Raw genomic sequence first — 16,861 nt, 5'->3', positions numbered from 1 at the left:
AAATAGAAAATCATAATATTTTTCGATTTACTGCAATAGTATTACAAATTACAATACCTCCTAGCTAAAAGCCGAGCTTTGTGAGGGCTCGCACCGTCACACCTTGCCTAAAGCCCAAATCAATACACGTGACAGTTTTCCCGAAAAGTGTACCACAAAATGTACAGATTGTGCCATTGTGGGATATACTAGGGCTCACTTCGCTCGCCCTGACAACGATACTGTGATAAATCATTAGAAGGACATCGAAATAAATGACACACGCGTTTGAACTATCTTATTTATTCCAGTCTCTATTCATATAGTAACTCAGAAGTTAGCGTGTCGCCACTCGCTCGGAGGACCCCGTTCCCCCCACATACACCACGAGAAGCTCGAACCTTAGTCCTCACCATAACACCACTATAACAATTGACTAATAGACTTAGGCTAGGATGAGCTGGTGCCGGCTATAGATGTCGCCGGCGCCGCACCTCGTTGTCCTGCGGCGGCGCGGTGGTGGTGGTGGTGGTGGTAGTGGTAGTGGTGGTGGTGGTGGGCGGGTCCAGGCCCTTGATCTCGAAGGGGCCGCGGAAGAGGGGCCGGAACAGCCTCAGGAACGTCTGGTAGCGCACCGCTGAGTTCTGGAATTTTTTTCACTGCGATTAGTGACTTTACTTTTACCTCCACGATTGAAATGAACCAAGCATGAGCAAAGAGTAACTTTGAAGACATAATCTATGTTCTATCGTGCAGAAATATTATTAAAGGTAAAAATATTTATCAAAATCTACCCTAAACTTTATTTCAAATATAAATTCTACAGGTTACTTCTGTTTTAAATTCAATAATCTTTATAGAATATTTATAACTACAGAGGCGTCCGTTGATCACGTAAGCCACATATCACCAAAGAGCACGAGCGTGTTCTGTCGTGACCAACGGGCGCCTCTGACATCTAGCGATGACTCTCACCTGTATGACGTCGCCGATGACCTTAGTGGTGCGGATGAGGAGCGACACGGAGGGGCCGAACAGGCTCCCCGGGATGTCGAGGCTGACCTTGTTGCGGTCGAACTCGGGGATGCCTCCGGCCGCGGCGCTCTGTCTCCGGAGCCGCTCCCCCGCGCCCCCGGCGCTCCCCGCCCAACTCGAAGTGCTGCGGGCTGGGCTCGAGAGTCCTCTCGAACTCGAACTGAGCTCTCGGGGGGAACTGAGTCCCCTCGAGCTCGAAGTCCGCTCCCCCGACGACGACGGGGGCTCGGCTAAGCTGAGCTCCCTCGAACTCGAAGCGGGCGCCCGAGGGGAGCCGACTTCTCGGCTCGAAGGGGTGAAGCTGCCCCTCCAGGACGTAGGGCGAGGGGGGGTCTGTGTGGCCTGCAAGTTCAAGGCGGGGTGGACGTCCGGAGGGCCCGTAGTCCGGCGGCGCGACGTAGTGCCAGTCTGCGCCACACAACACAATCAGCCCGCGTACAGCGTGTGGGGTGGTGTGGGGCGGTGTGGGGTGGTGTGGGGTGTTGTGGGGTGTGACGGCGCGTGGTATGTGTCGTGGCGGATGTGTCTCAACAGGCCGCGCGCCATTGACTCAGAAGCGAAGGCTTAGAGTGTGTCGCGATTCGCGAAGGCCGGGCGGTTACTTCAGATTCACCGAGTCACTACGAACTGATCTCGTGGTGCTGGAGAGTGACGGTGTCGCCACAATGCTACCTTTCACGTCATCGAAGTTCTAACACAAAATGTTTTTTGAGTGCAAAAATGTTTATATTGGCAAAGGCTGCAGGAGACTGCAGAACCTGTGTCTTGTCTACTCCTATAAAGTAAGTAAAAAATATGTACTATCAGAGAAATTCATTCCTAGCAGATGGCGGACCTAAGTAATTTAGTCGCGTTAAGTCAAACTCATCCGACCGATCACAATTCACAGCTAACATTGAAATGACATAAGCCGACCAAACGACGTAGGTCTGTCAACTGCCTAGAAATCAATTTGTTGGTTGATTCAGACCGCAACGCGAGGCATAGATTTTTTTTTTATGAAATAAAGGGGGCAAACGAGCAAACGGGTCACCTGATGGAAAGCAACTTCCGTCGCCCATGGACACTCGCAGCATCAGAAGAGCTGCAAGTGCGTTGCCGGCCTTTTAAGAGGGAACAGGGTAATAGGGGAGGGTAAGGAAGGAAAGGGAAGGGAATAGGGGAGGGTAGAGAAGGGAAGGGAATAGGGGAGGGGATTGGGCCTCCGGTAAACTCACTCACTCGGCGAAACACAGCGCAAGCGCTGTTTCACGCCGGTTTTCTGTGAGAACGTGGTATTTCTCCGGTCGAGCCGGCCCATTCGTGCCGAAGCATGGCTCTCACACGTATAATGATGCATTTCTTTTGTATGGATTTGACATATTCGCAAGACGTTTGACATCTGTCAAATCAGTACTTTAGAGATGCATCTGGGCGTCGCGTTGCGGTGTGAATTATTAACCCTTGGTTAAAAGTTATGTTATAAATATGCTGTTGAAAATTGGGACATTTCTCTACTATTTCTATTTAAAGTTATTCTGTACTAATAGTATAATATTTAAAATAATTTACAATGTAATATTTACACTTTCAGAACGCACGCAATTAGTCAAATAAAGCAATACCCATTATTTAATTATTGTATATCTACTTTATTCCAAAAATATACAATACAATACAAGGTTATTATTATTAGGTAATTATTGTTAATTTTCAACAGTTATCTCGCAAATAGCCGATAGTCATAAGTACGATATTGATTCTGAATTGCCAAAAACACACACGTTTTTATTAAACAAATGGATTATTAAAATTAATAATACACTTAAAAATACTATAAAATAATATTTGTAAAAATATGTTACTTGTAAGATTGTATTGTCTTTAGTCAAATAGTCAGTATCAGTAATACTCACCGGTAAGTCGTGATCGTCGGCAGGTTGGGAGAGTGACAAGTTCCCACCAGTTTTTTTTACACTCTTATTCGTACTATGAACACATTTACATTTAACGATATAGGATTCAGTTGGCTGTGTTAAAGAACGAGAGATGATTTTGAGTCGCGAAATCAAGCTATAGCAATAGCTTGATTTCGCCATTTGCCATAAGTGACTCTACAAGGCAAAATTATGGTTGCCTTGCAGAGTCACTTATGGCAAACTAAACATCTTTCACTTAGGAAATATTCTTATTAATTCGTTATATTGCCAAACGTGGTAGAGCCATGCTTCGGCACGAATGGGCCGGCTCGACCGAAGAAATACCACGGGCTCACAGAGAACCGGCGTGAAACAGCGCTTGCGCTGTGTTTCACCGAGTGAGTGAGTTTACCGGAGGCCCAATTCCCTACCCTATTCCCTTCCCTACCCTTCCCTATTCCCTTCTTTACCCTCACCTTACACCTATTCCCTCTTAAAAGACCGGCAACGTACCTGCAGCTCTTCTGATGTTGCGAGTGTTCATGGGCGACGGTAGTTGCTTTCCATCAGATGACCCGTTTGCTCGTTTGCCCCCTTATTTTATAAAAAATATATATAAGGCATATACTTAGGTAAAAAAATAAAGCGAAAGTTTTTCAGTGAACTAATTCAAAATGTGTAACACTTAAAATATAAATATCTCTATATTACAGATTATTGCCGTATCAAAATATTTACATAGACGTCTTCTACAAAGTTCTATCCGTAACTGTTGATTTTCTCTATGTACTCGATTTGGCCCAGACTTATAAATTATAAAACCATTGTGACTCGGGTATTCAATCACATAATATAGATGGTACACATTCTATCAGGTTGTATATAAAAGTATAAAAATTAATCATCTACCTACCAAAATGTACCATTTCTACTTAGAAAAAATCCAACCGACGCTTAGGTCTTCGATCATTAATTATGTATGTTGTATAGTTTCTTCTAGTTTAATTCAGCTATCTACTAGTGCCAAGACAGAAACGGATAAATTAATTCCAATCACACAATAATTATTGAGAGTCACGCAGCCGGATTATAAATATACAGGGTGTAACAAAAATAAGTGATAATACTTTAGGGTGTGTATGTGTTCCTAATAGAGAGTTCGCTGTGAAAGTAGCAGCGCTGAAAGACCAGATTTTTTTTTCACTTTTGTATGGGCGAGCGCCCGAACGTCACGACTTTCCCCATACAAAAGTGAAAAAAAAAATTGGTCTTTCAGCGCTGCTACTTTCACAGTGAACTCTCTATAAGGAACACATACACACCCTAAAGTATTATCACTTATTTTTGTTACACCTTGTATATAATAATTATAATATTACGATACCTATAGCGCGATATAATATCAGTACCTAATACCTATATACCTGCAGCTATACTGCAAACTTAAAGCAAAATAATCTAAGGTCGACGTGAAGTTAGTCGTAATTTCTTATTTCACTTTTAAATTGTTATTTTTGAAAAACGTTATTTTTTTTACCCTAAAAAATTTCCATTGCGGCCCGCGACACCAAGACCAAAACATGTCTGTGGCCCGTATGAAAAAAAGATTGAGGACCACTGCCCTAGACTAAACAGAACTTCAACTCAATATTAGGAGCTTATTACACAATTATAATACGGAATACATAACCTAATCGTAACGTAACGTAACGTTCGTAACGTTTATTTATTTATTTTATTTATTTAATCATATTTTACAATTCAATATTAATATTTTCTTTCCCGAATTTAGAAGGGGAACATATTATATAATTCTCGTACCTAGTGCTTTATGTTAATGCCTAAACCATGACTAATTAACTGCATTTTCACCGACACAAACAATAAAGAGTTGCTACAACTTACTGCGCCATTAAAATTTAAAAACTTTTTTAAAAGTTTCAGTTACTCTATAGACCGATAGGACTAGTCTGTTTTAAGGGTTTATATTTCAAAAATTCAAAAGTTTCTGAATTTTTGCTCATGTTCTTGCTCATATTTTGCTCAGTTGTGCGGTGTACATAATTATTTTTAAATTTTGTATTATTTCTGATGATTTCCTTTTGAGTAAATCAAAAATTTGTTGTCGATTTTTAAATTTCGTATAAAACTAACTGAAAAAAATTTTACATTAAAATAACAATGCTAAGAAAAGTACCTAAATATCTCTGGAAGCAACATACCAAAATGAAACAAAATCATATTTTAGGCTTACCTGGTGCATGGTCCTGAAACTATACGCAAAAAATTAGAAACTTTAGAATTTTTGAAACCTAAAAAGTTAACCCTATCGGAGTACTAGAATAATTAACCTTTTGTAAACGGGTGGCGCGGCGGTAATCAGCAATTTTCTAATACCGACCGAAGAACAAGTGCCTACTATGTTTGATTAATAATAGATTATACATCTCGATTGTTAAAACACAGTACTCATATTAGGTGTACTACAACAAACAAAACATGCACAATACTACATCACAATACTCACCGCACACGGCATATACACATTATTATACTATCCTTCGACCGCAGTTATTTTACCTCTCGCACCTCATGGCATAGACGCAAGAGTGCGATTGTATAATCTCGTAGGTAGAGTAACTGCGGACGGAGTGTACTGTCTGGAGCTAGTGTACTCACTAGCTCCAGACTAAGCGGGCGCTACGGGCTCGGGGTGCACAACTAAAACACTGGTGTACAACGTACAATATTTAATATAACACCACTCACCTACAGCTATTTACATTATAAATACAAGGCGGCCGCGCGGCGTCGCTCGCGGGCTGCCGGGGCGGCCGGGCGGAACACACACTGTACAGTTAGTTAGTCACTGGGCGGGCGCGGGCGGCGCGACGGGGCGGCGGGGGCGGAGAGGGCGGGGCTCACGAGTCATCCTCCTCGGAGGAGTCGACGGTGGCGACCGCGCCGCCGCCGCCACCGCCACCGCCGCCGGAGCTGCCGCCGGAGAGCGAGGTGACCAGCGACAGGATGGAGCCGAGGCCGGAGCCCCCACCTGAGCCGCCGGCGCCGGAGCTACCGCCGGACGCGCCGCCGATGAGGCCGAGCACGGGCTGGATCTTGGGCCCGATGAGCTGCAGCTTGGGCCCGATGACCTGACCGATGACGCTGGTGAGCGAGCTCAGGCCGCCGGCCGCGGGCGGCTCGATACCGTACTGCTTGTTCAGCTCGATGTTCTTCCGGTCCAGGTCGTCGATGAACCGAGTCTTGGAATCGATCAGCGAGTTAATTTTCTACGGAAAGAGAGGCCGATTAGTACTCGCTCTCTCGAGACGCCCTAGCCTGCCCGGCGAGTGATACTCACCCCGAAGACGAAGCCGAGGATGGCATTCTTGACGCCGTACTTGGCCTGCGTGATGCCCTCGAACTTGCGCTTGTCCCGCGTCTGCTCGTCGCCGGCGGCGTCCTGCACACAACACGCGGTCACTCCGGGTCACTCGCCCGTCCCCCGCACCGCCCTTCACCGCCCCGCACCACCACCACCGCACCACCACCGTGTTACTGAGTGTCTCTAGTCGCTAATGGTTGTGTCTACGTCTACCGTGACTACGTCTACTCCGACTACTGTCTACTACGGACTACTCTCGATACGTAATACAATATTATAATTTAGACCTGTCGTTTTGAAGTTCTCGGTCGGCCGCAGTCATCGGAGTTCTCTTTTGAGCTATAAAACATGATAATTTATGACAAAGATTACTGTGTGTTTGGATGTGCTTCGTGCATATTCAATATCGACGACATCTTATAGATATTTGTGACTCCTCGTTGGCAGTCCAATAAGGGACCAAAAATAACGCAGATGTTTTATAATAATATGAATGTTGGTTGAATAACATCGTCGTTTCATTAAGCGTTTAAGGTAAACGTAAAATTGGTACAAAGTGAACCATAGGTCATAATATAATATCTGCAGTAATTGAATACCGATGTAAGGCCTCGTCCACAAGGCGTGTACTCACTCGCGAGTCGCGAGTCGCGTGGAGTGCTTACGATCTAAGCTCCCATATGTACAAGAGCTACGCGCGTATTTTTGCTTGGACTGCCATTTTTTTATGAAATAAGGGGGCAAACGAGCAAACGGGTGCGTTGCCGGCCTTTTAAGATGGAATAGGGTAATAGGGGAGGGTAGGGAAGGGAATAGGGGAGGGTAGGGAAGGAAATAGGAGAGGGTAGGGAAGGGAAAAGGGTAGGGGACTGGGCCTCCGGTAAACTCACTCGCTCGGCGAAACACAGCGCAAGCGCTATTTCACGCCGGTTTTCTGTGAGCCCGTGGTATCTCTCCGGTCGAGTCCGCCCATTCGTGCCGAAGCATGGCTCTCCCACGTTAAGCCATATTTTTTATACATGTTTGACACGTCCTTATCTTTCTTTTTTGCTCTATCTATACGCGGTCCTATTCACACAATCACAGCACGCTCGCGTAACAAGATACGGACGGTTACAAAACTAGCGAGTGAGCGCAGTTTCATCAATACCTAGTTGTAGACTGCAGTGAGTGTAGTTCCGGCGGCGAACGTTTCAGACGTAACTCGGCCGCGCCGCGCCGGGGGTGTCGACTGTCGGCCCAACATGCGCGCGCGCACGCGTTAATAATATGAATTATTCCATTACCTAACGCTTGCGCCAGCTCTACAGTTTAAATGCCGAGCATTCGATGGTGTATTTTATAAAATTGTTGAAAATAAAAGAAAGAATGAGGCTTCAAAGGAGAAAATCTTTTGTAACGATTAACTAAACTTAAACTTAACTAGTAGCCGCATAAAAGACTAGTGTTACGTTTATGAAATTTCAAGTCAGATATTAATGTAAAGTATTTTTTTCAAATCGAACATACATATTATTATTATTATTATTGTGTCGGAGATACTATTATAATTAAATATTAGATCTCTATATCAGAGTAGACAGATGTGTCTATGTAGAGATAATTTCGATAATAAAATAAATAAAAATAAAAATTGTTTTATTTCTGAATAAATTTGAATCAAATATTTTCAGAATGTTGAACTACATGTTGCCTACCACCGGTTCGGGAACTAACCCGGCGAGAAGAACCGGCGTAAGAAACTCGCACGGGGCCACTTTTTAGTAAAAAAGTGGAAAATTTGCCTTTTAAAAAAATAAAATTTACGATGAGTTTTGGATAACATCGACATTGCTATATTATATTTAATTATTCTGAAACTATTTCACCATAGAGTAAGGTGTTGACGGTACGCTGATGCGCCGGTTACGCAACCACCAGGGTTACTAGTGATTATATTCTCTTTGAGGGTCACAGCGAAGCACTCGGTGACAGATGACAGCCGGCGCCGGTGACAGGTGACAGACCGTGACAGAACAATGACCGGCGAGTTACACGCCCTCGATTAGCAATTTGCTGGTGAGTTGTTAACTTTGTTTTTGAATTGTAACGTCTCATGGAATTTGACGGTAACTTTTGCCGTGATTTGAAAATCTTGACTTGACAGACCGACTTATTTATATTTTAGACTTAAGTATTATATTATTTTTTTTATGAAATAAGGGGGCAAACGAGCAAACGGGTCACTTGATGGAAAGCAACTTCCGTCGCCCATGGGCACTCGCAGCATCAGAAGGGCTGCAGGTGCGTTGCCGGCCTTTTAAGAGGGAATAGGGTAATAGGGGAGGGTAGGGAAGGGAATAGGGGAGGGTAGAGAAGGAATAGGAGAAGGTAGGGAAGGGAAAGGGTAGGGGATTGGGCCTCCGGTACTGGGTGAAACACAGCGCAAGCGCTGTTTCACGCCGGTTTTCTGTGAGCCCGTGGTATTTCTCCGGTCGAGCCGGCCCGTTCGTGCCGAAGCATCGCTCTCCCACGGAAAATTTTAAGGGTTTTAATGTGTGTACAGTGTATCGTCTAAAAGCTCGGATTTACACAAAATAGTCGTCAAAATATGTGAAACGATTCGCAATAAAGTCTCAGTAAACATAATATAATATTATGATTTTATTACCTAGCCGGGTTTTATAGTCTTTAACATTTGACCATTAGTATGAGTATTATTGTGTTCAGTGTTCGACATTTATATGATACGATGTTACAACTGTTATAGTATAATCGGCAGGAGACCTACCTGACGGAGTAACGTGGGTTCTGTCGCGCTGACACTCTGACACTGACGCACCATCAACAGATTGACCTCACACTATAGCGCCCGAATCGCAAATCACATAAGGGCCCCGCAGACTTACAATTTCAAGTTGGCCGACTATCGTACAAACCACAGAAATAGATCAAGATAGAAGCGCCATGTCGCTCCAATTTGTATGAACACGAGCGAAATTGGAGCGACATGGCGCTTCTATCTTGATCTATTTCTGTGGTCTGTACGATAGTCGGCCAACTTGAAATTGTATATCTGCGGGGACCTTATCTAAGCGTGATTTGGGATAGCTTTTACAAGCGGAACAATGCATAAGTATTCCGCCGCGGAAGTTCGGCATGATCGATCACGTTAACAATGTCAAACGCATACAAATATAACGCGACGTAATTTCGGCATGGTATGTCATCGGTAATTTAAAATACATTGCAGGCGGAATCATGCGGAAATTCCGCCGCGGAACTTCGGCATGATCGATCACGTTAACAATGTCAAACGCATACAAATATAACGCGACGTAATTTCGGCATGGTATGTCATCGGTAATTTAAAATACATTGCAGGCGGAATCATGCGGAAATTCCGCCGCGGAACTTCGGCATGATCGATCACGTTAACAATGTTAAACGCATACAAATATAACGCGACGTAATTTCGGCATGGTATGTCATCGGTAATTTAAAATACATTGCAGGCGGTATCATGCGGAAATTCCGCCGCGCAAGTTCGGCATGATCGATCACGTTAACAATGTCAAACGCATACAAATATAACGCGACGTAATTTCGGCATGGTATGTCATCGGTAATTTAAAATACACTGCAGGCGGAATCAAGCCGAACTTCCACCGCGGAATTTCGGCATGGTGTGTTTAGACACTATACTTCGCACGCGCGTAAGTTATACCACTATTATCTATTCTGCGGTTATACATTAATATTATGTGTTGAGCAAGCTTAATTTCAAGTTTTGTTTCTGCTTTTGTAAAACCCTAAGCAATCGTATAACACTTCCATCAACATATTTTATATTAAAACTATCTGTCCCGGTAAACGTTTCTTTGCCATATATAGTATTTCGCCCGAATTATTTTATTGAAGTGACTAAATAAGTATGTCACGATGGCAACGTCCATCGCTATCCCGTCGCACAAACAATGGTCGCCGTCAGTCTCGAGTTGTAATAATTTACTATTATTTATTCAACAAATGCACTTATCAATATAAAAAGTACCCAGTAGCCGATTCTCAGACCCACTGAATATGCATATAAAATTTGGTTAAAATCAGTAAAGTTTCGGAGGAGTACGCGGCCTAACATTGTGACACGAGAGTTTTATATATAAGATAAAAGTAAATAGAATCATAGTATGTAAGAATGATATAATAATATTGACATAAATATTAACTATGTCAGTGTTGTGTAGACCTCCTTGGGTGTTCCCAGGCGGGCACCGCGACCGCTGGCCCTCTCACTGTCAACGATCATTGTTTAGATCTGACGACGGATCGACGCGCGTCTCGAATACTAAACATGGTACCATTGAAGACTGATGTCAAAATATGGTAATAGATGTCACCTTAATTTATACTAATGTTAGAGCTTGAGCTGTTATGTTCAACCGATGTCGAAACTTATAACTGACCATGAATAAAAAGTTAAGGCTACCTGTCAATGATGTAAATTGTAAACTATGCATTATAAATTATTATATTACCCTTCAAATAATATATTGCCTAGATTCTAGGTAGATCTAGTGTTTATGAAATATAACTAAAGATATTCTGTGACATTAAAATACTTTAACGGTCAGAATATGGCATGACCTAAAGAATTAAATGAGAAAAAGTTGCTGGCATTATTTTTAATTTTTTTTGATTTAAATACTTTTTGACCACGCAAAAACTTACCGCATTTTCGACAAGCTCGGATGTCTACCACCCACCTTTATGACTATTAAACCCGTTGCATGTCTTTAACTGACAAACATTCTTCGAGCACACGAGTTAATAAGGAGGCTACTAATAAGGTTTTATAATATTATTTAGTTGTGTATACTGTATAATTATAGTGATCCTGCAGCTGTCAACACGCAGCGCGGCCTCCCTTCTCCGCGCGGGTCGAGGCCGGCCGGTGCCGCCATTATAATATTATGCTGTATATTAACCCACATGTTTAATATTACTTGGAAATAAACCCTCAATACATTTCAATTACGTCTATAAGGAGCCACGATCTACTCGATCGACCCCTGATGACGTAAATACACGCCGGACGCAGATTTTGAGCAAGGGAGTATTCCTCGTGTCTGTACCTCTATTTACGAAAGGTGGACATCAGAATGCATATTCATCAATAGCTTTGTCAACACTGTGCCTTTTTGTGTTCGTCAAGGGCATGCGTTATAGCGCAGTCAACAGCGAACGTGAGGCATGCCCTCTGACCGTATCCAAAACTTCAAAAATGACAATGAAAGTTCAAAAAAGTTGATGACGAAAATTGAAGATGAAAGTGCACAGTGTGGACATAGCTAATGGTAACTCCTAATGTCGCCTTAAGTGTCACACATCTATTAAAATAAGAAGTATTTCACACCGGTTTTCTTTGAGGCCGTAGTTATGGATCTGTTTCAGCCGTTCATACCAAAATAAGGATCTCTCACAGTTTAATAAATGTATAGAGTGATCTTGTATCTTGCGACGAACAGCGAGCGAATATTGTACAACAGATTTCTGATTTCTTCCTGATACTGTTGCAAGATACAAAATCACCCAGCCGCACCCACTGTATACCGTATACGACGTAAAACCTGCAACCTGCAAAATTTAGTATTGCGCGATAATCAACAACAATGGCAGCAAGAAGTCTCGAGTAGAACTATTGAAGCTCGTCGCATATTGAGTAATGAGACGGGATAAAAAGTGCACTGATTGGAGCGATCTAGTTACATACAATACATAATGTACGGTCCCACGGGGTTGCACAACCGCGCGGGAACGATATGCATCTCGTAACATACATGGCTACCATCGACAACAAGTACAGTGCTCCCGAAGTGATAATGCGCATAGAAATTTTCGTAATTTTCCAGCAACGGTCGTATTTCCCGAGCGTCGGAAGACGATAATTCCATTAATATGGCAACGTTCAAGCAACATCTGGCACCTCTACGTCGCTGTAAAGCGCTATTTTTAAACGTAACTTTATGAAGAACACCGCTTTGCGGCGACGTAGAGGCACCAGACATTGCTTGGATGTTACTATGGAACGTAACTGGCCACGCCACGTCGCGATGGCTTCACGGTGAGTTATAGCACTTATTGATGAACCGGCGACAGCGGACAGCCACCGGCTATAATATGATATTTACTTCTATTTCCTTTGAACAAGGTGCATAATGCAAGTGCATTGTTTGGGGCTCTTACGTTTCATAGATTGTTTTCGTGATTACGACAAGTAGCAAAGATTTGCATGCGCATTATTAATTTGGGAGTACTGTAACTAGATAAGGTTCATCGAATATTACCATGTAGTCCAGGACTTATGGCCGTTTAGCGGTTTTTTTTATTGAAATAAGGGGGCAAACGAGCAAACAGGTCACCTGATGGAAAGCAACTACCGTCACCCATGGACGCTCGCAACATCAAAAGAACTGCAGGTGCATTCTGGCATTTTAAGAGGGAATACGCTCTCTTCTTTAAGGTTTGCAGGTCCTATAGGTAAGGAAATACTGCTGGAAATAGTTCGTTCTAGAGTTTTACAGTGCGCGGCAGAAAGTTAGGTTTCAGCAGACTCTCAGCCCAAAAAGGGCAAAATTAACAAAGGATTTAAAGATAAGTAATGTGAGAGAGAGAACTTTTGGTTAATTTCAGGAAAACCGTGTATTTTTAGTTAGTTATGTTTTGTGCTAAGTAGATATTGAATATTAAGGGTTTTTTCCGCGACTCGATGCATACGCCTTCACTTCAAAGTCTCCACTGCTGAAGCTCCAAATCGCATAACACCTCCATCGTGGGTATCGCAGACACAATAGATTTTCAATTGTTATGCGGCAGCCGGCTGCCGCTTGGGGACTGATAGGTTAGAAATTAAATTGTCAATGACGCCTGCCTATAAAAGGTGTTAATTTTACGTTGTTTGGAGATGTTAAGTTTTAAACGATGCGTGGGAAATATTTGACACTCAAGTCGGCAATTTCACAACAAAGACGCTTAAAATGTTGCTTTGTTTACTAACGTAAACGCAAGTGAAGATTTCATTGTTTCTTCAGTTGCATTAAAATATGATCCAAAAAATGTGAATCGATTACAAAATTTTGAGGAAGTCTCTTAAGAGTATCCATAGACGAAGTATGGTAATTACATTTTAATAATTACTAGCTTATTTGACCGAGCTTTGCTCGGTATTTGATGAAAATGACATTTTCTAAAAATGATTCCTAGCTAGATCGATTTATCGCCCCCGAAACCCCCTATATACTAAATTTCATGAAAATCGTTGGAGCCGATTCCGAGATTCCAATTATATATTTGTACTGAATTTTTCTCTAAACAACTGTTCAACGGGTGTTTAAATCTTTTGTAGTAAGACCGTTATAGGTGTCTAAACATACCATGCCGTAGTTACGCGACCGTAGTTCGGCATGATTACGTCAGCAATGCGCTACGCATACCTACAATATAACGCGACGTAATTTCGGCATGGTGTGTCATCGGTAATTTAAAATACATTGCAGGCGTAATCATGCCGAACTTCAGCCGCGTATTTTCGGCCTAATATGTTCAGACACTTAAGTTTGGAGGTAGACCTAGGCTCCTCGCCGCTACCGGCTACCGGCTAGCGTTGCGCCACAGTCAAGCTGCGCCGATGAGGTCCGGCATAGGCGTTAACATATTAATATGTAGTTAATTATCGGGCGAAGGTCGTTCGGAATTTAAAGTTTATTTGGAGTTTGGAACGCGGTCAATGCCTCGACCTCCACGTGTTGTAACATGCAGTATACGCCAGCCTCCACTCTCTACAGTCTACACTCACATACGCTCACCGCCGAAGACCAACATTCTATTGTTTACAATGTACATTCGCTAGCCTCCAAAGTCCGAGGCGCTTCTAGTTACTACTGCTGACCGAAAAATATTATGATTTGAATATCTATCGTATATAAAAGATATATAATATGTCGAGTCTAATGCATGTAACTAGTTCTAATTATAAAACTATTTAAAAAATGACAACTGCGATGTCCTCAACGTAATTCTTACGACCGAAACGACAACTCTTATACTGAAATCGGGCCAGTCGTTAAGTCAACACCCTACAGAAATATTCAGTCGGCTAAGAAGAGATCGGGAAATTGTTTTAAGATTATTGTTAATTAAAAAGTGAGATTTATAGAGAAATAGCAGGGATGTTATAATAATGGCTTAGATTGTTTGACATTGATCGTACATATTTCGAAAGAATTACGAAATCAGCGACTGTTGAATGCCATTAACATAAAACGACAATTTATTTTGTTAAAGATAACACATACGAGGTTTCCAAGAAAGTCTGTGAAGGTAGAGTTCAGAAGGAGACTAATTACTAAGTTATATAAATGCAAACAAAGTCAGAAAAGGCCTAATCTAGCAATTTTTTTTAAATCATGTACTTAACAGTATATTTAAGACAATCAAATGAATTTGTCATTTGCGCGAATTCAAGACGAGCTTGGAGGTCGAATAGTTCGCGTGCGCGGGTTTTGTTTACGTTGGAAGAGAATTTCTTAGGCAATTGTGAATGAGGTTTTATCTCACGAATCGTGAGCAAGCTTAAGTTCTTTAGATGTTTGACAACAGGCGTATCTTTTGTTTGTGTGACTTGTATGTATGTGTGTGTGTGTATGCTGTACATTCGTTAGATAGCAGAGGCAGATTAGTTGCGATGGCTGACTTCGGCGAGCACCAGTAGACTGACAGGCCTCGGTCTACTGGTCTACTGACTAACAGATTAGTAGACCAGTAGACCGCACCTCGACCCAGAGCGGGCGGACCATTACCAACGTTCGACATTAGAGCAGGTTATATAACGCGGAGAAAGGACAATGTGTGATTGTTATTGTAACTAGATCACATCAGAAGACGGTAATGTATGACGCCGGAGGATAAAAGGGAAGTTATAAGGCACAGGGTGCATGAACCATGACCCTAGTAGAGATAGCAAAACTAAGAAAGTAACGAGATTTAGAGCGAAGTCGTTGTATTGAAAGAAGAGTTGGAGAGTACTGAGTTTCAAAAATGATGTTTAGACCAAAAGAGGATATAAGACCTAGTTGTAATACAAAGAAGTTAATGACTACATTACGTGCTCAATAGTTGATGATAGCAATTAACTATTTTAAGGTAAATGATATTTTAAATGTCATCTTAAGAATTTCCTGCAGTGGAAAGTGACTCAGTGGAGTGTAATAGCTGGGTAATTTTGGAGTCATTACAATATTAGGAAACGTGCATTTGGTCTGTCCGTCTGTCCGTGTTGCAACAGAACGGGTCGGGCGAGCCCGCTCCACTGTCCTACTGGCGGGGGAGGCCATTAGAATATTGCGATGATTATGATTAGGAGTGCAACTAAACATGAATTGAATGACACCGTTTAGTCATTATAAACGGCTAATGACGGGCTGATGATGATGCGTATTATTCCCGGGGGAGGTGTGCACGATAAACTGAGGTGAAGTGAATAATGAACATGACATGATGAAACGAACAAAGTTATGAACTTAATATTGGACAAAAGTCGGGGAGCCTACTGTAGTACACACTCAAAGATTATGATGGAGCATTACGTATGTGACGTTGTGTAAATCAAACAGATTAACGAAACGAGTCGTCGACCTCTGGCCCAGTAGCCCCGTGGCCGACAACCGACGGTGGTAATGGTCCGCTACCGCCGCGCGCTATGCGCACGCGTGCCGGCCCTTGCGTCACGCCGGCGACCCTAGGCATGGGTCCCTAGAGCCCACCGATGGCCCCAGAGTCCCGGCAGACGGTTCCAGCTGAACCCTGCGCCGGCGCCGGGCCCTCGGGGCCCAACAGATCAGGGTGGGGGACCCGGTGCACACTGTAGACGCATCGCCAGCGGCCGCGACGTCCCAGACCGCCGTGCGCCGAGAACCGGCGTTACATAAGGGTCTATTACAAAAGCGCCTTAGCGCTCCTAGCGGGCGTTACGTGATGGCCGCGGGCGAGAAGATGATGATGTACTCACGTCGATGGGCTGCAGCGCGTCGTCATCGGCGAGCTGGCGGCGTACGCGCGGGCCGGGGGCGGCGGCGGCGACGGCGAGGCACGCGAGTGCGAGGAGCAGGGTACGTGCGGCGACCATGGCGACGGAGCGAGTACTGCGGCCCCGTCGGCCGGCCCGGCGCGCCGCGCGCCTGGCGGTGGGGGCCTGTCGCAACACCCCGACTAGCGCCGCAGGACCACGGACCTTGAGGGTTCACATACGAGCACGCGTCATTGACATTATATGATCGCCGAGGAGCAATAGTGAACTACAATAAAACTATACTCCATAAAATTGAATTTCTTGCGCAAAGTCTACCAGAGTTGAATTTAAGTGTAACAATAGAAGTACGAGAAGTATGGAAGTATTGTAATATATAGTTGTTAGGTTTAACACCGGTATTCTTAAAACCATCAAATGAGCCCGTCAAAATGAACAACTTTTTCTATATTAACAATGCTGGGAACTCAAAAAAATCCGTCTTCATACCCATATACACAT

The 16,861-nt window shown here is 43.3% G+C and overlaps 2 protein-coding genes across 2 annotated transcripts; both read right to left on the bottom strand.

Annotated features, from left to right (window-relative positions):
- Positions 1-314: 314 nt before the first annotated feature.
- On the bottom strand, positions 315-1,434 carry LOC121736185 (the record flags this gene model as incomplete). Its single annotated transcript, XM_042127272.1, has 2 exons — positions 315-623; positions 955-1,434. Coding segments are annotated over 2 exons (654 nt in total), but the record flags the coding sequence as incomplete, so codon positions are not given.
- A 4,213-nt stretch (positions 1,435-5,647) lies between these two features.
- On the bottom strand, positions 5,648-16,459 carry LOC121735985 (putative lysozyme-like protein). Its single transcript, XM_042126993.1, has 3 exons — positions 16,343-16,459; positions 6,274-6,375; positions 5,648-6,202 (listed from the first exon to the last, which is right to left on the bottom strand). Exons 1-3 carry the CDS (start codon positions 16,457-16,459, stop codon positions 5,834-5,836), a joined length of 588 nt encoding a protein of 195 aa, XP_041982927.1. The 3' UTR covers positions 5,648-5,833.
- Positions 16,460-16,861: the final 402 nt, after the last annotated feature.

The sequence above is a fragment of the Aricia agestis genome, chromosome 18 (genome assembly GCF_905147365.1).
Source record: "Aricia agestis chromosome 18, ilAriAges1.1, whole genome shotgun sequence".
Lineage (NCBI taxonomy): Eukaryota > Metazoa > Arthropoda > Insecta > Lepidoptera > Lycaenidae > Aricia > Aricia agestis.
Note: the sequence above shows the minus strand (reverse complement) of the source record. Positions and strands in the feature narration are given on the sequence as shown.

Coding starts and splice junctions, on each gene's coding strand:
- LOC121735985 (XM_042126993.1), bottom strand. CDS start 16,459: ATGGTCGCCGCACGTACCCTGCTCCTCGCACTCGCGTGCCTCGCCGTC. Junction 6,376..16,342: donor ACGCGCTGCAGCCCATCGAC/GTGAGTACATCA, acceptor TGTTGTGTGCAG/GACGCCGCCGGCGACGAGCA. Junction 6,203..6,273: donor TCCTCGGCTTCGTCTTCGGG/GTGAGTATCACT, acceptor CTCTTTCCGTAG/AAAATTAACTCGCTGATCGA.